Below are 22,423 nucleotides of genomic sequence, written 5' to 3'. Positions count from 1 at the left end.
AAAAAAAAAAAAACAGGTAATATCACTTAAAGATTCTACAAATACTAAAAGGATAAACAAGGAAATATGAACAATTGCATGCCAATAAATTTTTAAAAATGGTATCAAGTGTTTTTAACTTTCTATAAAAGGCTCCATGGACCATATCATCTCTGTTCCAACTACTCAACTCTGACATTGTAGTTGAACACAGCCATAGACAATACATGAATGAATAGTGGTGGCTGTGTTACAATAATATTTACAAAACAAGCAGCACGCCAGTTAGCTCATGGGCAGTAGTTTGATAACCCCTAACTAAGAGGAAATGGACAAATTCCTTGAAAAACACAAACTACTCTAAAATTCATTCTAGAAAAATAGATTATCTGACTGTCCGTCTATCTATTAGGAAGAGATTGAATTTGTAGCTAAAAACTCTCCCCCTTGTTAGTGGTGGAGCCTGGTGAATCCCCCAAGACTATGGCCCCTAGTTTCCCTTCAGGCATGGAATTGAACTCACTCCTGTGGCTTCCAGCCAAACAACAGACAGGCATGTAGGGTGAACATTTACATCAGGTAGATACTCCTTAGAACAATCAACCATGGGAGATCAGAAGGACAGTATTTGCACAGGGAGATAGGTCAGGGGGCAGAAATGCACAGGAAAGAAGGATATAAGAAAGAGGTAACTACAGGGAGGAAGTGGGAAGAGAGCTGTTATATGGTGGGCTTGCAGTAAGTCATGAAACAAAATGTATATGAACTATTGTATGAAAAATTAATTTACTCTGTAAACTTTCACCCAAATCACAATAAAAGTTTTTAAAAAAACAACTTTCCCCTGTCAAGAACATAAGGCTTCACTGGTGAATTCTACCAAACATTTAAGGAAGAAATAACACCAATTCTACACATTTTCAGAAAAATGAAGAGCAAGATATACTTTCCAACTCATTTTATGAGTCCAACATTATTCTGATACAAAATCCAGATAAAGGAATTTTAAAAGGAAATACTATAGTCCAATAAGGAGCTGTGGTAGCATAGATCCTAAGGCACTTGACTGCTAACTAGAAGGCTGGTGGTTCAAACCCACCAGCCACTCCTTGGAAGGAAGGCTAGGCAATCTACTTCCTTAGTCATACCACCTAGGAAACCCAATGAGGGGTTGCTATGAGTCAAGTCTGACTTGATGGCACATAACAACAACAACATAGTCCAATATCCCTTATACGCATACATACAAATATTGTTAACATTTTAGCAAATCAAATCCAACAATACTTAAAAATAACACCACATATGTATTTACATAGAGTATGCAGGGGACAAAACCATGAACACTTCTTAACCATAACCAAACACCTTGAGGGAATGAGTTGTTGGGCCTGGGGGCTCAGGCTCATAGTCTCAGAGGACATCAAGGTCAAATGGCACAACACAATCCACAAAGAAGATGATCTATATCTCTTTTTGATGAATAGATACTGGGTCTTAAAAGCTTGTGAGCAGCCATCTAAGGTGCGACTATTGGTCAGTTCCCACACAGAGCAAAGAAGAATGAAGAAGATCAAAGATGCGTGGAAACAATTAGTCCAAAGGACTCATGGACTATGTGAACCTCAGCCTGCATGAGACTAGAAGAACTGGATGGGGCCCAGTTACCACTACTGACCGCTCTGAAAGGGATTAGAGTAGGAGGTCCTGGATAAAGTGGGATAAAAATGTGGAACAAAACTCAATATCATAAAAAAGATCAGGCTTACTGGTCAGATAGAGACTGGTGAAACCTCCAAGACTATAGCCCATAGTCACCCTTCAGGCTTGGAATTAAACTCACTCCAGTAGCTCAATTTTCACCTAAAAACAGACAGTTCTAGAAGGTGAACAATAAACCAGGGAGGTAAGCACTTCTTAGAACAATCAACCATTCAAGATCAAAAGCATAGAATGTGCTTAAATACAAAGATCAGAAAGAAGAAGGAATAGAAATGGGAAATACAGGGAAGAAGTGGGATGAGTGATATTCCACTGTGGGTACTGCAATCAATGACATGAAACAAAATGTTCATGAACTGTTAAATGGAAAACGGATTTGCTTTGCAAACCTTCACCTAAATTACAATAAAAAGTTTAAAAAATAGTAATAATAATACCTCATAACTAAGTAGGATTTAGTCCAATAATGGACCTTAATGTTTTAAGGTTAAGGTTAGTTTAAAATATGAAAATCAGTGTAATTCACTTAAGAAACTAAAAATGAAAAACCATATTGTCATCTCAATAGATGCAGAAAGAAACTTTTAACAAAAATCCCATATCCATCCTTGATTTAAAAAAAAAAAAAAAACTTCTCAGCAAACTAGGCATAAAAGAGATTTTCTCAATCTGATAAAAGGCTTCTTCCAGAAACACCTACACCTAACATCATACATAATGGAGAAAAGCTGGATGATATCTCCCTTAGATCAGAAACATGGTTAAGATGCCCACTGTTATCATTCTATTAACACTGTACTGGAGGCTCTAGTCTGTGAAACAAGTCAGAAAAAAGAAATGAGAGACATCCAAATTGGTATTTTCAATAGCCTCATATACATGTGAAAGCTGGAAAATGAATAAGGAAGACTACAGAAGAATTGATGCATTTGAATTGTGGTCCTGGCAAAGAATACTGAAAATACCGTGGACTGCCAGAAGAATCAACAAATCTATCTTGGAAGAAGTACAGCCGAATGTTCCTCAGAAGTGAAAATGGCCAGTTCGTCTCATGCACTTTGGTCATGTTATCAGAAGGGACCAGTCCTGGGAGAAGGATATCATGCTGGGTAAAGTGGAGGGTCAGCAAAAAAGGGGAAGACCCTCAGCGAGATGGATCAACACAGTGGCTACAACGATGGGCTCAAGTATAACAAGGATTGTGAGGATGGCGCAGGACCGGGCAGTGTCTCATTCTGTTATACATAAGGTTGTTATGAGTCGGAGCTGACTCAACAGCACCTAATAACAACAACAACATATTGGAAGGAAAGAAATAAAATTACCTTTATTAGATCATTTATGTAAACAATCAAATCAAATCTACAAGAAAACTATTAGAACTAATAAGCGAGTATAGCAAGGTTGCAGGATTCAGGATCAATACACAAAAATCAATTGTACAAAGTTTTTAACCATAACCAAAAATATTGAGGAACTGAGTCACTGGGCTTGAAGGTTTAGGATTATAGTCTCGGAGAACATCTGGGTCAAATGGCATAACACAGTCCACAAAGACAATATTTTATGGCCTACTTGCAATCTGAGATACAATTATTTGTCTCTCCCCATCCAGAGCAAAAAGGAGTGAACAAAATAAGACTCAAGGAAACAATTACTCCAGAGGACTAATGGACCATATGCACCACAGTCTCACTATCCTGAGACCAGAGAATTATTATGGTACCTAGATATCAGTACCTGTTGCATTTATTACATGTTAATTATGCCTCAATAAAGATGTGTTGTTGTTGTTGTTGTTTTTACTGTGGTTTGGGTGAAAGTTTACAGAGTAAATTCATTTTCCATTCAACAGTCCATATATACATCTTGTTTCACATCATTGACTGCAATCCCTACAACGTAACAGCTCTCTTTCCACTTCCCCCTGTGGTTAACGTTTCCCTGTGTCCTTTCCTATGCATTCCTGTCCTCTGAGATTTCTCCCTGCACAAATGCTGCCATTGTGATCTCCCATGGTTGGTTGTCCTAAGTAGTGTACCTGTCTGGTGTAATTGTTTACCTCTTACGCCTGTCTATTGTTTTCCTCAAAGTTAAGCCACAGGAGTGAGTTCAATTCCAGGCATGAAGGGTGACTAGGGGCCATAGTCTTGGGGGTTTCACCAGTTTCTATCAGAACAGTAAGCCGGGTCTTTTTATGATTTTGAGTTTTCTTCTACATTTTTCTCCCACTCTATCCAGTATCTACAATTTGATCTCTTTCCAAGTGAATGGCAGTAGTAGCTGGGCCACATCTAGTTCTTCGGATCTTAGGGTCATATAGGCTGAAGTAACCATGGTCCACTAGTCCCTTGTAAAATTATTTCCATATGTCTTTGATTTTCTTCAAGGAACTCTGGTAGTGTAATGGTGAAGGAATTTGACTGCTAACCAAAATGTCAGTGGTTCAAACCCACCAGCTGCTCCCTGGAAGAAAGATGAGGTGATCTGCTTCCATAAAGATTTATAGCCTTTGAAACTCAGTAGGGCTATGAGTTGGAATCGACTCAATGGCACTGAGTTTGGTTTGATTTTCTTCACTCTTCCTTTTCTGGACAAAAAGAGACCAGTCAGTCATTGCATTTCAGATGGCCACTTGCAAGCTTGTAAGACCCCAGTCACTATTCACCAAAGTAGGATGTTTTTCTGTACTATGTTATGTCAATTGAGACTGATGTCTCCCGTTACTATGGTCCCAAGACCATGGGCCCAGGAACTCATTCCCTCAAGTTGTTTGGCTGTGGCTGAGAAGTTATCATAACTTTGCCCCGTTAGCTCTATTACATATATGGGCATTCTTTTAGCACAAATACATATACAAAAATATTGTCTGCCAGGCCTATATATGGTCATGGGTATACTTTTTTTTAGCCTAGCCATACCTGATCATTTTGCCTATCTGCCTATGTATCCACCCATATACATAGATTAATGTTACTACTGATAATGCAGTATTGTGTGTGTAAAAGTATTTACCTTTGTCATCTGTACCTCTTGTATACTTCTCTGTGTCTTCCTTTTCCTTAGTGGTATTGTGTTGGTCACTTGCTTTTGGTGTACTGCCTTTCCCTTCCCCCCAAATAAATACATGTCTCTTACCTAGCTAGTTATTTTCCCTCTCCTACCTTCCCATCCCTGGTAAGCAACAAAGAAAAATTCCTTCCATGTTGTCTTGATTCTCTAGTGCTGCTGTAATAGAAATACCACAAACGGATGGCTTTAACAAATAGGAATTTACTCTCTTACAGTTTAGGAAGTTAGAAGTCTGAGTTCAAAGTCCCAGCTCTAGAGGCTGGGTAAAGGCCCCTTGACCTTGGGTCAGCTCTACCTCTTATTCCAGGCCCACTGGAACAGGCGGCTTCTCATAACTCAGTCAGGAGCTGGCTGCTAAGGCTGATGAACCCAAGGTCAGCAAGGAAAATGGCACAACCCCAAGATCAACAAGCACATGGAAGACCTCTGGTTCAAGTCCAAGAACAATCCCAAAATCAGCAGGTACTGAGAAGACTCAGCCAAATGCAGGATCCAGGTGTACCAAAAAAAACTAGAGATGTTTCTCAAAGCTTCTTCTTATATACTGGAAGCAGGCCATACCCTGAAGGTAACTACTTAGCTGCTCAGAGCAGATTCCACCATGGAGATGATTACAATATCATCATGGAGAATAACTAAATCCAGCTGCCCAGGCACTCAAAACCACAGCCCAGCCAAGTTGACACACAACTACTACATATATATATAAACCATGCCTTGACTTCTTATGATAGTGGACTGATACAATATTTGTCCTTCTGTAACCGACAAATTTCACTCAGCATAATATCCTCCAGGTTTATCCATGTTATAAGGTGTTTCATGGAGTCTTCATTATTCTTTAGTGCTGCACAATATTCCATTGTGTATATGTACCAAATGTACCATTCATCCATTGATGGGCACTTAGGTTGTTTCCATCTCTTCACTATTGTGCACAGTGCTGCAATGAACATGAGTGTGCATACATCTATTTGCATGCTGGATCTCACTTCTTTAGGATATATATCTAATAATGGGATTGCTGGATCAAATGGTATTTCTATTTCCAACTTTTTAAGGAAGCACCACATCGTTTTCCACAATGGTTGTATCATTTTACAGTCCCACCAGCAGTGTTTAAGAGTTCCAATCTCTCTACACCTCTCCAGCATTTGCTATTTTCTGTCTTGTTGAATATTACTATCTGGTGGGATGAGACGATATGTCATCGTTGTTTAGGATTTGCATCTCTCTAACGGCTGGCTAATAGCATTTCTTCACATGTTTGTTGGCCACCAGAATATTTTTTTTGGTGAAGTGTCAGTTCATGTCCTCTGCCTATTTTTAATTGGGTTTTCTGTGTTTTTGACATTGAGGTACTGGTTTTCTATAAATTTTAGAGATAAGTCCTTTGTCAGATATGTTGTTGCCAAATATTTTTTCCTAATCTGTAGGTTCTCTTTTTACACTTTCAGAGAAATCTTTTGATGGGCATAAGAATTTAATTTTTAGAAGGTCCCAGTCATCTAATTTATCTTCTACTATCTGCATACTTTTAGTTGTTTCATAGTCTATTTATACAATGTATTAGGGGCCCTAAGTTTGCCCTTATTTTTTCTTTGATGAACTTTATAGTTTTAGGTTTTACATTTAAGTTCTCTGATCCATCTTGAATTAGTTTTTGTGTATGGTTTGAGGTACGGATCTTGTTTCATTTTTCTGAAAATGGACATCCAGTGTTGCCAGCAGCATTTGTTAAAGAAACTATCTCTTCCCCATTAATGGGTTTCAGCTCAATAAATATATGGGTTTAAAAAAAAAAAAAAACTAACTGGTTGAAATGATTAAAAAAATAGTAGTCCAGCCATTCTTCTGTGTATTCTAAATTCTAAGTATCATGAACTACCGAAGGCTTCATTCATGGATTTTATATTTTTATACATGCTTTTTATTGATTGGTTGTTTATTTATTTATTTATTTATTTATTATTTTTCTTGAAAAAACTCTGCCAGGTTTTATCAACAATGATAACAAAATGTAGACCATGCCATTTATTTATATAAAGCTCCATATTATTTTCACTTAGGAACTTAGGTATTTTCTTTTTTCAGTAAAACATATATAACTGATTATACTAAAAAAAAAAAAAAAAAAAACCTAACTGCCATCTAGTTGATTCTGACTCATAGTGACCCTCTTTGGGTTTCCAAGGCAGTAAATTTTTACGGAAGTAGATTGCCCAGTCTTCCTTCCATGGAGTGGCTCTCTTTATATTCTAGCCACTTCAATATTTATAGTGACTATTATGTTTGCTGGGAGCTCTGGTAGCATAGTGCCTAAGGCACTTGACTGCTAACCAGAAGGCTGGCAGTTCAAAACTCACCAGTCACTCCTCGGAAGGAAGGCTGGTGTGGTGTAGTAAATTACTTAGTGTGGCTTTTCTACCCATAAGTCTTTGTAAACTCCAAGGTGGGATTTTTTATGAGCAACTGAGGAGCTCCTGATTGCTGAAGTTGTCCACCTGGAGTATTTCTGTTGGGAGTGGCACAAAACAATGTTCTGGGAGATGCCCACTCTCTCTCAAGTGCTTAGAGTTCTGATGCTATGATTGGCTAGTTTGGCCACTCTGCCAGGCTCAAAAGGAGGCATCCTAGAGGCAGAACTCTCTCTGACTGCTGGTTGAGGAAGATGTGCTGCCCAAAGAGACATGCGCCCCTGAAAGAGACACGTGCTGCTGGGAAAGAGACGCAAGAGACATACATTGCTGAGTGAGACACCAAGGGACCAGCACTGCTGGAAAAGAGACTGTGAAAGACTGTTGGCTGAGGGATGGTGGGCTGGGAGAGAGACTGAGCATTTTTCCTGAACTTGAATTGTAGCCTATGGTGCTTCCCTAATAAACTCCGTAATCTGTGAGCTCTGTGTGGCCACTGCAGTGAATTATCCAACCCAGGAGAGAGGTGGTGGGTGCTTTGGGAGGAACGGTTGGAGAAAGGGCTGGAGGGAGGCAGCATGTCTGGCCTGGCAGGAATAGGCCTTGGGTCACTGCTGGTAATCCTGTCTTTCTCTTGCGGGATTAGAGGTGGTCAGAACATGTGGCCTCCTCGCCGTTTTTGCAGCTGGGCAATCTACTTCCATAGTGATACTGCCTCGGAAACCCAGGAGGGGTCGCTATGAGTTGGGTCCAACTCGAGGGCACACAACACAACAACATTATGTCTGCTATATTTATATTCTTTTTTCTCAGGTTCCAATTTTCTGCTTCAACTTTTATTTTACCATTTTTTCACTTCTATGTTTTTGCCTATTAGACAAATCTGACCCCTTGTTTATAAAATTATGCTTTTTAAAATTCAGATATACTTCACATACCACAAAATTCACCCTTTCAAAATGTACTTGTCAGTGGTCTTTAGTATATTCACAAGGTTATTCAACCATCACTACTACATGATTCCAGAACATTTTCATCACCTCAAAAAATCCTTACCCATTAGCAATTACTCCCTGTCCCTGCCCCACAACGACTAGCAACCACTAATCTATTTTTTGTCTGTATGAATTTACTTATTCTGGACATTTCTTATAAAAAAAAATCATGTAGTAAGTGTTTTTTTGTATCTGGCTTCTTTCACATAGCATAATGTTTTCAAGGCTTATCCATGCTCTAAAGTGCCAGCAGTTTTATGTACCATAATTTTTGTACCATCAGTGTAAATATCAACATACCAAAAAGGGCATTATTACTAATAAATGTTATGAAAATTATTTTTACCTCACAGATTCCCTGAGGTCATGTATGTGTCAATCCCTACAAGTATATATCAATACTTCATTACTTTCCATAGTCAGATAATACTCTATTTTATAGATATAATGCATTTTGTTTATCCATCTATCAGCTAATGAATATCTGGGTTATTTCCATTTTTTTATTATTTTATTGTATTTTTGGTGAACATTTATACAGCAAATTAGGTTTCCATTGAACAATTTCTATACATACTGTTCAATGACATTGGTTATATTTTTCACAATGTGTCTACATTTTTATTATTTCCATTCTGGTTGTTCCATTCCCATTAATCTAGCTTCCCTGACCCCACTTACCTTCTCATCTTTGTTTTAGGGTAAATGTTGACTATCTGGTATCATATAGATGATCTTTTAAAGGAGCATAGTACTCACAGGTGATATTGTTATTTAATGAGCCAAACTGTTGTTTAGCCTAAGGGTGACCTCTGGGTGTGGTTTCAGTACAAAGTTTAAAGGGTATCTCATGATGATAGCCTTGGGGGTTCCTGTAATCTTTACCAGTACAGTTAATGTCTAGTCTTTTAAGAATCTGAGTTTGTACATTTTTCTCCCATTCTATCCAGGACCTTATATCGTGTCTATTATATATTGTGTCCATCATAAGAATGTTAAGTTGTGGTAGCCAGGCACCATCTAGTTCTGATCTCAGGACAGAAGAGGCCATGGTTTGTGTAGGCTATTAATTTTGTAGACTAGTTTCTTCTTTTAAGTCTTTGTTTCCTTCTTTCTCTTTTGCTCCAGAAGAATAGAGACCAATAGTTGTATCTCAGATGGCTGTGTACAAGCTTTTAAGATCCCAGTCGCCACTCACCAAACTGGGATGTTTGTCTCTACTTTCTGGCTATTATGAATAATGCTGCTATGAACATCAGTATACAAATTTTTGTGCAGACATACGTTCCCAGCTCTCTTATGTATATACGTAGGAGTGGAATTGCTAGGTCATATAGTAACTCTGTTTAACTTTTTGAGGAACTGTCAAATTGTTTTCCAAGGCTACTGTATCATTTTACATTTCCAGCAGCAGTGTGCAAGGAGTCCCAATTTCTTCACATCTTCATCGTCGCAGTGGTTATGAAATGCTCTTTTTGGTTTTGATTTGCATTTCCGTAATGCCTAATGGAGGGAGCTCTGGTGGCATAGTGCCTAAGGCATATGACTGCTAACCAGAAGGCTGGCGGTTCAAACCCACCAGCCACTCCCCAGAAGGAAGGTTGGGCAATCTACTTCCATAGTGATACAGCCTCAGAAACCCAAGGAGGGGTCACTATGAGTCGCATCCAACTCAATGGCAATGGGTAATGATGTTGAGCATTTCTTCATGGCCTCATCATTCTATTTTAAATATGTATACTTTTATTAAATTATCTACTCCAACTCCTTTTAGAAGGAATTTGTTTATAAATTATCAATAAATAACAAATGCTAATATTCTTCCTAATTGTTCTTAAAATTACACTGTACTGAGATAATGTGGTGAGTTTTATCTGATTTTACTTCATTTTTGGAAGTTTTAAAAATAAATTTCAAAATACAAAGTGATACTCTTGTAGTAAGTGCTTTATTTCATAAACAGAAGTTAATTAAAAGGGCAGCAGACTATCAAAAATATTCTAAACAAGAATGCTCACAATCCAAACTATGTTGTTGTTGTTGTTATCTGCCATTGAGTCCGGACCCAACTCACAGCAACCTCTCCTTGGGTTTCCAAGGCGGTATCACTGCAAAAGTAGATTGCCCAACCTTCCTTCTGAGGAGTGGCTGGTGGGTTTGATCCGCCAGCCTTCTGATTAGCAGTCAAGTGCCTTAGGCACTATGCTACCAGAGCTCCCAATCCAAACTATAATTGTCCAAAGTGAAATGAGAGAATAGAAATCACACCTATCTTTTAAACTATCATATATATCAAGGTACATTTATTACCACATAGAAAATATATGAAGTTCATATCTATCAAAAAACAGAGCTTACCATCTTCAATTGTGTTTTTGACAGCCCGAAGTCCATCTCTTATGGCATCCTTTATTTGTGTGAGAGTATGCTTATTTGGTCCCTTAACCAATAAGGTGACAGAGAGAGGGTTAACACAGTCCTCGATAAAAGTGAACTTTTCTTCACCCTAAAGGATAATACAAGAAATTATAACTTGAATATTTATTATAATTATGAAATCAAGACTAAGTTTATAATATTAGAATCCAATCTTCATGTAAATTTTTCTAAAGATATGTTAAATGTAGTTAAGTTATATTGGAACTCTGAACAAACATTTAAGTAAATAAGTTGCAAGATCTACTTTTGGACCTCAAAATGTAAAACCTGAATTAAAAGTTTCAATATTTAAAATTAAAAGGTTTAATATTCACTTTATAACCACAGCTCACAGAAACACTTACTAATGTATATTCATATACAAGACCAGCATGTCCCAAGCAATCTGCAGCAAGGTCTTCAAAAGAATTCACAGCCATTCCACCACAAGCAAGAGATAGTCTGAAATTATACATGTCACCATAGTTTTGGTTATGGAAAACATAAAGACTAACTTATTAAAGATGGAAAGAAATCTAACTCAGACAACAGTATTGTCACAATGCTTTTAAAATCTGATTTAAGAAGATAAAAACCTTCTTCATACTTCAACAAAGTTCTGAGTTAGGTTCACAACTTTGATTTTTGACAGTTCAATTATTTACTGAAATTTAGAACAAAATTTGGAATTTGTACATTATTTTTTGCATAATAATGTATACATATAAGCAAAAAGGAATACAAATGGGATCATTTCAATTTAATCTGTCAAAAAATTGAGGATATATCGTTATTTGCAAACTTACCTTTCCATATTTCTTCTCTTTGCTCGGCGGAGAGCTACTATGCCATGTTTTGCAAGAGCATCTAAGGAAAGTGGATCAATTCCCTATAATCAAATTAGAATAATGGTGACATGGATATTTTAAGCAAGTAGTTCTCAAACTTTTTGGCCTCAGCATCACTTCACACCCTTAAAAATTATTAAGAACCCCCAAAATGGTTCTGTTTATGTGAGCTGTATCTTTCGGTATTTATTATAAATTAAAACTGAGAAATTCCAAAACTGCTTATTAATCCATTTTAAAATAGTAATTCCATTTCATATTAACATAAGTAACATTTTTATGAAAATTTATCATATTTTCAAAAACAAATATAATGAGGAACAGTAGCACTATTTTACATTTTTTTACAAATCTCTTTAATGTCTGTCTTAAAAGAAGAAAACTTAATTCTCATACCTACTTCTGTGTTCAATTTACTGCGATACACTGTTTTGGTTAAAGTATATGAAGAAAATCTGGCCACACACGGATATGTCTTGGAAAAAGTAGTATTTTAATAGACTTTTCAGAAAAATTAACATATTGTTTTTGATACTATACCAAAACTCAACAAGTTTTAATGTGTTTAGTTTTAATGTAGAATATGAAACACAGAAATAGCTTTTCATACTCTATTACATTAAAATCTGTTAGTGTATCTTACACATTGAATGAATTATTTATCCATGATGGTTTCATGAAATAATGCATTTGTTTAGTTATTTGGAAAACACTGATTCACAGAGTTAGGCAGAGCTTCCAAATGTTGACATAGTACATGGTTCTGCAATATTTTTAAAAACTGCATTTGTTAGTATCACCATTGATATTATCAGAAAAGTCTTTTAAGTATTAAGAATGTTTGAATACAGATATGAATATTACAAAAATTCTAACTTCATCTGAAAGCTCAAATGTTACCACTGGCAACAAATACTGCCAATTGTTTTCCTTAAAGGATCACTCCATTCTTGAGCAAAAATTTACCAAATACAAAATACTAAATAACAATAGTTTTTCTGTCAGTCATTCCTTCAAGCACAAATGGAGTTCTATGAAAACAAGTGACTAGTTTAACCTCCAACTCAAACAACTGCACCACAGCTTTCCTTCAACACAACCATCATATTATAGTATGCAGCAGAAGTGCTTTGTGCATATTTCACATTTCATTATACAGAATTATAAAAGGATGCATATTTACAAATAAAATTTTAACAAAATTAATACTTTTTAACTACTTCATCAAGACATTCTTTAATGAAATTGGCTATATATATCTATATATATACACGCATACATTTGGGTTTCTAAAGCGGTATCACTACGAAAGTAGATTGCCCACTCTTTCTTCTGAGGAGTGACTGGTGGGTTTGAACCACCAGCTTTCTGGTTAGCAGTCACATGCCTTAGGCACTATGCCACCACAGCATATATATATATATATATATGTCTGGTGGTGCATTAGTAAACAATGCAGTAGCTATTGGTAGTCTGACACCACTGGTTTGATTTGTGCTAAGACACCAGCAATTTTGCCCACCGCTGCTTTTGCACCATCAATCCAAATATCAACACAGTGAAAAGGGCATTATTATTAATATTATGAAAATAGTTTTGACCTCACAGACACCCCGAAAGGGTCTTAGGGACTCCTAGAGGTCCAAGACCATATTTTGGGAAACACTGAAGAACACTTACAAATAATTATAATCAGTACTTTCTTTCTCACCTTTTGATTAATGACAACAAATCCTTTGTTGGAATGAGCACAGACTTTGTATTTCAGGTCTATTATTTTTTGTACTCTATCATCAATAAATTTTCTTTCAGCTTTTACTAATTTCTCTTTCTCTTCTGCAGTCTTATAAAAGAAACCAGAGTTCACCTCTCTAAAGGATTAATAAAAATAAGCTAGTAAAGGTAGGGGAAAAAAAGAAGGGAAAGGTAGGTGGAGTCCATACTAAACAACTGGCAGGGAGGAAATTTAAAAAACACTTTTAGAAAAAAATTGCATAAAGTTATAAAGAGAAACTGGCATACATACGTTTTTTCATATTCTAGTGATACATTGCAAGTAAGGATAAAAGCATCTTCTATTCGCTTCTTCATATCTGGATGACGGGCTCCATGATCCAAAACTAATCCTTTGATCAACCTATTAAAAACATATATTGTTTTTTACTTTGAATATTAGGAGTTCTGGCAGCATAGTGTCTAAGGCACTTGACTGCTAACCAGAAGGCTGGCGGTTCACGCCCACCAGCCACTCCTTGGAAGGAAGATGGAGCAATCTACTTCCGCAGTGATACTGCCTCGGAAACCCAAGGAGGGGTCGCTATGAGTTGGGTCCCACTCGACGGCACATAACAACAACACTTTGAATATACTCATTAAAACTTGGTATAAAATTAGAATTGTACTCCTTAAGTTGTAAGAAAAACTGCCAGGGCATATGATGTTTCCTTGCATCAACTTTAAACCTAACACATAATTAGTAAAATTAGGAAAGAGAATCTACTTTAACACAGTATGACTGTGAAGTCACAATAAAAAGTCAACCCAGAATTATTCTCTAAGTTATGAGGCTCAAACATATGACAGAGTTGATCAAGTAATGAAAGGTAGGCACACAATGGGTTTCTTAGGAACATTTGTTCAAAATAATTATATGGAACAGCTAGAAACTGTTAGCCTAAATGTTCAACAATGGGGCATTGTTCAGTAAATAATGGCCCAGCTATTTGATGGTCATGAAAACTATATAATAACATGGAAAAATATTTACAGTGGTAGCTGATAAGCACAGAATGTGTAATCGCATATTAAGCATGATTATAAGTATTCTTTTTCAAAAATAAGCACCTTGGCATAAAAAGGAAAGAAGGGAAGAAAACTAAGGGTAGGGTTATAAATGGGTGGTATAGGAATTAGAGGGGTTTTTTTTCCCCCATTTTTCCATTTTCCAAATGTTCTTCCAAGAGTAAATATCAAAAGTAAATATTTTTATAACTTTGTAAGTTTATATAAACACATTTACACCTATTGCCATCAAATCTATTCCAACTAATGGTGACCCTATGTATTACACAGTACAACTGCTCCATGCAGTTTTCTTGGCTGTAATCTTTATTGAAGCAGCTAAGAAGGATTTTCTTCCTTAGAGGCCCTGGGTGTGTTCACACCACCAATCTTTAGATTAGCAGCCGATCACAAACCAATTTTGCTACCAGACTCTTTTAAACATATTTAGGTAATGTCACTTCTACTTTGTTGTTGTTAGGTGACACTGAGTTGGTTCCGACTTACAGTGACCCTATTGTGTACAACAGAATGAATTACTGCTAGGTCCTGTGCCATCCTCACAATTGTTGTTATGTCTGAACCTATTGTTACAGCTACTGTGTCAATCCTTCTCATTGTGGATCTTCCTCTTTTTCCCTGACCCTCTACCAAGCATGATGTCCTTCTCCAGGAACTGGTCCTTCCTGATAACATGTCCAAAGTACCATCCTTGCTTCTAAGGAGCATTCTGACATTACTTCTTCCAAGACAAATTTGTTCATTCTTTTGGCAGAGTCCATGGTATATTCAATATTCTTTGCCAATACCATAATTCAAAGGCATCAATTTTTCTCTGGTCTTCCTTATCCATTGTCCAGTTCTCACATGCTATGAAGCAATTCATAAGACTACAGCTAGGGTCAGGTGCACCTTCGTCCTCAAGGTGACATCTTTGCTCTTTAATGCTCTTTTAATGCTCTTTAACATTTTAAGAAACATCTTTTGTAGCAGATTTTCCCCGTACATTGTTTGATTTCTTGACTGCTGCTTCCAGGGGAATAGGAATTTTTTATAACCACTATTTGTTATACTGATTTTTTTCTTCTACCCACTATTTGTTATACCCATCACTCATCTGTCAGTTTATCATACTATGGTGGCTTGCATGTTGCTGTGAGGCTGGAGGCTATGTCATCGGTATTTCAAATGCCAGAAGGATTACCCATGGTGGTCAGGTTTCAGCAGAGCTTCCAGACTAAGAAAGACTGGGAAGAAGGAAAGGACCACCCACTTCTCAAAAAACTGGCCAGTGAAAACCTTATGAATAGCAATGAAACACTGTCTGATATATTACTGGAAAACTTTATGAATAGCACTGAAACACTGTCTGATATAGTGCCAGGAGATGAGCCCCTCAGGTCGAAGGCACTCAAAATACAACTTGGGAAGAAGAGCTGCCTCATCAAACCAGAGTTGGCCTTAATGATGTGGATGGAGTAAAGCTCTCAGAACTGCCATTTGCTTATGGGGCACAACACAAAATGGGAAGAAACAGCTATAAATATCCATTAATAATCAGAATGTGGAATGTACAAAACATGAATGTAGGAAAATTGGAAGTTGTCAAAAATGAAATGGAATACATAAAAATAGATATCCTAGGCATTAGTGAGCTGAAATGGACTGATTTGGGCCATTTTTAATCAGACAATAATATGATGCACTATAATGGGAATGACAAATTGAGGAAGAATAGTGTAGCATTCATCATCACAATGTTTCGAGATCTATCCTGACATACAATGGCTGTCAGTGATAGGATAATATCCCTACCCCTAGAAGGAAGACCTACTACTACTATGCTACTATTATTCAAATTTATACACCAACCACTAAAGTGAAAGAAATTAAAGATTTTTACCAACTTCTGCAGTCTGAAATTGAGAAAAACATGCAATCAAGATGTATTGATTATTAATGGTGATTGGAATGAAAAAGTTGGAAACAAAGAAGAATCACCAGTAGTTGGGAAATATGGCCTTGGAGACTGAAATAAGGCTGAAGATCACATGACAGAATTTTGCAAGGCCAACGCAACGACTTCTTCATTGAAAATATCTTTTTTTCAACAACATAAACAGCAGCTATACACATGGATCTCACCAGATGGAATACACAGGAATCAGATCAACTACATCTGTGGAAAAAGGCGACGGAGAAGCTCAGTATCTTCAGCCAAAACAAGGCCAAGAGCTGACTATGAAACAGACCACCAACTGCTCGTACGCATGTTCAAACTGAAGCTGAAGACAATTAAAACAAGTCCACAAGAGCCGAACTATGCCTTGATTTTATCTGACCTTAATTTAGAAACATTCTGAAGAATAGATCTGATGCATTGAACACCAATGACCAAAAGCCAGACGAATTGGGGGATGACATCAAGAATAGCATACATGAAGAAAGCAAACGGTCATTAAAATGGCAGGAAAGGAGGAAAAGACCAAAATAGATGTCAGAAGAAATGTTGAAACTTGCTCTTGAACAGTGAGTAGCTAAAGTAAATGGAATAAATGACAAAATAAAAGAGCAGAACAGAAGATTTCAAAGAGCAGCTCAAGAAGACAAAGTCAATTATTATAATGAAACAAGCAAAGACCTGGAGTTAGAAAACCAAAAAGGGAGAACATGCTCAGCATTTTTCAAGCTGAAAGAACTGAAGAAAAAAATTTAAGCCTTGAGTTGCAATACTGAAAGATTCTATTGGCAAAATACTGAATGATTCAGAAAGCATCAAAAGAAGATGGAAAGAATACAGAGAATCACTATACAAAAAAGAACTGGTCAATGTTCAGCTCTTTTAGGAGGTAGCATATGATCAAAAACCAATGGTACTGAAGAAAGAAGTCAAAGATCCACTGAAGGAACTAGTGAAAAACAAGTTCCAGGAATTGAGAGAATACCCTTTGAGATGTTTCAGCAAACAGATGCTGCACTGGAGGTACTTACCTGTTTATGGCAAGTAATGTGGAAGACAGCTACCTGGCCAACTGACTGGAAGAGACCCATATTTGTACCCATTCCAAAGAAAGGTGATCCCACAGAATTTGGGAATTATTGAACAGTATCATTAATATGACATGCAAGTAAAACTTTGCTGAAGATAATTTTAAAATGGCTACAGCAGTATACTAATAGGGAATTTCCAGAAATGCAAGCTGGATTCAGAAGAGGACGTGAAACAACGTCTTTGCTGACGTCAGATGGATCTTGGCTGAAAGAATACCAGAAAGATTTTCAGTTGTGTTTTACTGACTATGCTAAAGCATTTGAATACGTGCATCATAACAAATTATGGATAACACTGAGAAGAATAGGAATTCCAGAACACTTAATTGTGTTCATGAGGAACCTATACATAGACCAGGAGGCTGTTGTTCGAACAGAACAAGGGGATACTGCATGTTTTAAAATCAGGAAGGGTGTGCATCAGGGTTGTATCCTTTTACCATACTTATTCAATCTGTATGCTAAGTAAATAATCTGAGAAGCTGGACTATATGAAGAAGAATGTGGCATGAGGATTGGAGGAAGAACTCATTAACAAACTGTAATATGCTGAACAACACAACTTTGCTTGCTGAAAGTGAGGATGACTTGAAGCACTTACTGATGAAGATTAAAAACTACAGTCTGCAGTATGGATTACACCTCAACATAAAGAAAGCAAAAATCCTCTCAACTGGTCCAATAAGCAGCATCACAATAAATAGAGAAAAGATTGGAAGTTATTCAGAATTTCATACTTAGATCCACAATCAACACCCATGGAAGCAGCAGTCAAGAAATCAGATGTCATACTGCACTGGGCAAATCTGCTGCAAAAGATCTCTTTAAGCAGTATTGAAGAACAAAGATGTCACTTTGAAGACTAAGGTGTACCTAAGCCAAGCCATGGTATTTTCAACTGCCTCGTATGCAAGTGAAAGCTGGACAACAACTAAGGAAGACCAAAACAAGAGCTGATGCCTTTGAATTATGGTCTTGGAGAAGAATACTGAAAACACAATGGACTGCCAGAAGAATGAACAAATCTGTCCTGGAAACGGAACAGCCAGAATGCTCCTTGGAAGCGAGATAGCCAGACTTTGTCTCAGCTACTTTGGTCATGTTATCAGAAGGGGCAATTCCATGGAGAAGGATACCATGCTTGTTAAAGTGGAAGATCAGAGGAAAAGGGGAAGACTCTCAATGAGATAGATTGACACAGTGGCTCCAACAACTGGCTCGAGTATAGCAAGGATCGTGAACGATGGTGCAAATTCTAATCCTCTCTCCAGAAAGATACCTTCATCAAGGCCTCATTATTTCAACAAATATTCTAGCATAATGAATGGCACACATGGAAACAAAGCATGATGAGTGAGAACTAGCAAAAAACAACAGACTCTATATAGGATCAAACTGACAACAGCAACTCGTAAAGACTAGATAAGAATTTTAGGGGGTAGTGAGTTTATATTAACAGCAGAGGAACAACTCAGAAAAGAGAGTGAGAATGGCTGCACAACTCGAAGAATGTAATCAGGATCATTGAATCGAACATGCAGAAACTATTGAACTAGTGTATGTTTCGCTGTGTATGTTCTCAACAACAAAATAAATTTTAATAAAAGACAACCCAAAACTTTAGATATTATAAGTATCAGACATGAACTAAATAGTAAATAAATAAAAAGCAAGTTTAAAAAGATCTGCAGGGAAAAGGACACCATAAAAAGTGACATGACAGATTTACAAAAGAACCAAATAGAGCTTTTATAAATAAATAAAGACATACACCTATACCAAATAGAGCTTTTATAAATAAATAAAGACATATACCTATACAATAATTAAAAATTCAAGGGAAACAACAGGAATACATCCATATATTCAACAAAAAAAATATGTACTAAAATGTTTATATCAGCACTATCTATAATGGCCCCAAATTAAAAGCCACCCAAATGCTCATCAATAAAATGCATAAACATAAATAAATAATGGTATATTAACAATAAAATACTAAACAGCAATTAATTATCTACTAATACATGCAACAATATGGATGAATCTCACAAACAATACTTAACAAAGAAGTCAGACACAAAAGAGTACCTACTGTATAATTCCATCTAGTAAAATAAAAACAGGTAACATTAATTTATGCTGTAGACATTCAATTTACTTTAAGGAGGATAATGGTCGGAAAGGGCACAAGAGGCACATTTAAGGTATTGGTAATGCTTTGTTTCTTGTATGAGAAGTGGTTACATGAATGTACTAGGAAAATTCACCAAGCTGTACACTTGTAATAGGTGCAATTTTCAGAGTTTATTCACCTTCATTAAAAAGATGTTTGCTTTTAAATCAAGAGATTGGTTTTAAAGTAGATTTGACATTGTTTAGGAGAGAATTCATGAACAGCAAAATAGAGCAATAGAAATTATTCATGATGTAACACAAAAGGCAACAGGATGGGAAATATAAATGGTAGGTTAAGAGACATGAAAGACAGTAAAAACATCAAACATGCATTTAATTGCAGCAGGAGAAGAGAGAGGATCAGACTGAAACAATGTTTGAAGAGCTAATATCAATAGACGAGACTTCTCCAGAACCAGATTAAAAATATCAATTAACTGATTCAAAAAGCCCAGCAAATCCCAAGTGGGATAAATAAAAAGAAGTCTACATACAACCACTGTGGAAATCGGTATGGTGATTCCCTACAATGTTGGAAATAGAAATACTATTTGATCCAGCAATCCCGTTACCAAAGTATATATCCTAAAGAAGTGAAAGTCAGGACACAAATAGGTATATGCACACTCATGTTCATCGCAGCACTATTCACAACACCAAAGAGATGGAAACAACCTAAGTGCCCATCAACAGAGGAATGGATAACCAAACTGTGGTACATACACACAATGGAATACTATGCAACACGAAAGAATCATGTAGAATCTGCCAGCTGGATTCAGAAGAGGACGTGGAATGAGGGATATCATTGTTGATGTCAGATGGATCTTGGCTCAAAGTAAAGAATACCAGAAAGATGCTTACTTGTGTTTTATTGACTATGCTAAAGCATTTAATTGTGTGGATCATAACAAATTGTGGATAACATTGAAAAGAATGGGAATTCCATATAAGTCGCACTAAGGAGAAGAGGATGCACAAAAGTGGGGTTAAAGAGAAGTTTTTATTCTGCGCTCCCAGGAGAGGTTTACAGGTCACCGAGAGGGGCCCAGGTGAGGTTCACGGGTCCCTGAGAGGGGCCAGAGAAGTCAAGCTGCCCAGGTGAAAGAAAGGGTTTTTTATAGTGATTTTCTTCCTGGTTCTTAGAGGACCGGAGTGAGAGCAGGGTATGTGTTACAGGAACCAATAAGGTTAAAGTACCTTATTAACCTATTAGCATGGGGGCAGGAAGCAGAGTTGAAGCACTTCATTAACATAGTGGGCAGGAAATGGTTGGGGGCTTTTGTCATAAAGAGTCAGGTGCTGGGGTCTTTCATAAGCAAGGGCTATGTGCTGGGGTTTGGTATGGGCTCTGGTCAGGCGCCTTCTTGCTTGACCAGTTCTTATAATTCCCTCCGGCTCAATCATTCACCTGCCTGGCCAGCCATGTTTCTGCCTAACATTCCAGAACATTTAATTGTACTCATAAAGAATCTGTACATAGACCAGGAGGCTGTTGATCAAACAGAGCAAGGGGATACTGTATGGTTCAAAATCAAAAAGGGAGTACATCGAGGTTGTATCCTTTCACCATACTTATTCAATCTGTATGCTGAGCAAATAATTCAAGAAGCTGGACTATATGAAGAAGAACATGGCATTAGGATTGGAGGAAGATTCATTCACAATTCTGACGACACAACTTTGCTTGCTGAAAGTGAGGATGACTTGAAGTACTTACTGATGAAGACTGAAGAATACAGTCTGCAGTATGGATTACATTCAATATAAAGAAAACAAAAATCCTCACAACTGGTCCTATAAGCAACATTACGATAAATGGAGAAAAGATTGAAATTGTCAGACTTCACATTGCTTGGTTCTAGAATCGACGCCAATGGAAGCAGCAGTCAGGATATAAGACAACGTATAGCACTGGGCAAATCGGCTGCAAAGGACCTCTTTCAAGTGTTAAAGAGCAAAGATGTCTCCTTGAGGACTAAGGTGTGCCTGACACAAACCATGGTATTTTCAATCGCCTCATATGATGTGAGAGCTGGACAATGAATAAGGAAGACAAAAGAAGAATTGATGCTTTTGAGCTGTGGTGTTGGTAAAGAATGCTGAAAGTATCATGGATTGCTAAAAGAACTAACAGGTCTGTCTTGGAGGAAGTGCAGCCAGAATCCTCCTTGGAGGCAAGAATGACCAGAACTCATCTCACATACTTTGGTCACGTTGTCAGAAGAGACCATTCCCTGGAGAAGAATGTCATGCTTGGTAAGGTGGAGGGTTGACGAAAGAGAGGAAGGCCCTCAATGAGATGAACTGACACGGTGGCAGCAGCGATGGACTCAAATATAGCAAGAATCATGGAGCTGGTTCAGAACCGGGTGGTGTTTCGTTCTGCTGTGCATAGGGTCACTATGAGTCAGAGACGACTTGATGGCACCTAACAACAACAGAATCTGCAAAACACCACATAACGTGGATGAACTTGGAGCACATTATGCTGAGTGAAATAAGTCAATCACAGAAGACAAATATTGTATTAGTCCACTATTATACAAAGTCAAGGAAAGGTTTCTATATGAAACTTTTGAAACAAAGAAAGGAAACTTTCTTTGTTGGTTACCAGGGATGAGATGGGAGAGGAGGGAAAATTCCTAGATAGGTTAAAAAAAGAAAGAAAGAAATCTACACTCAGATACATCATAGTAAAAGTACAGACTACCAAAGACAGAGACATTCTTAAAATCACTAAGGCAAATAAAGAAATGTTACCTCTAAAGGACTAACAGCTAATTTCTGAATAGTAATAATGGAAGCTAGAGATGACATCTTCAATGAGCTGAAAGACAATAACTACCATGAAGAAATGCTCACGATAGACTACCAAGCATAATTCAAAATGCACCAACAGCAGAAGAGAAGCCAGATGATTGGGACCTTCTAAAAATTAAATGTTTATGTGCTTCCAAAG

At 37.1% G+C, this 22,423-nt stretch overlaps 1 protein-coding gene across 1 annotated transcript in view; it reads right to left on the bottom strand.

Annotated features, from left to right (window-relative positions):
* CCT6B (chaperonin containing TCP1 subunit 6B) overlaps positions 1 to 22,423 on the bottom strand; it is a 52,969-nt gene that overhangs the window by 14,801 nt on the left and 15,745 nt on the right. The window contains exons 5-9 of the mRNA XM_007937321.2: positions 13,478 to 13,588; positions 13,163 to 13,322; positions 11,410 to 11,492; positions 10,969 to 11,065; positions 10,544 to 10,691 (exon numbers count right to left, since the gene is read on the bottom strand). Coding sequence (XP_007935512.1) covers positions 10,544 to 10,691; positions 10,969 to 11,065; positions 11,410 to 11,492; positions 13,163 to 13,322; positions 13,478 to 13,588 — 599 coding nt within the window. The remainder of the gene's footprint in view (positions 1 to 10,543; positions 10,692 to 10,968; positions 11,066 to 11,409; positions 11,493 to 13,162; positions 13,323 to 13,477; positions 13,589 to 22,423) is intronic.

Source organism: Orycteropus afer, unplaced genomic scaffold (assembly GCF_000298275.1).
Source record: "Orycteropus afer afer isolate SDZICR_OR568_19922 unplaced genomic scaffold, OryAfe1.0 scaffold00042, whole genome shotgun sequence".
Lineage (NCBI taxonomy): Eukaryota > Metazoa > Chordata > Mammalia > Tubulidentata > Orycteropodidae > Orycteropus > Orycteropus afer.
The sequence above is the reverse complement of the archived record's forward strand: the minus strand, read 5'-3'. Positions and strand labels throughout refer to the sequence as shown.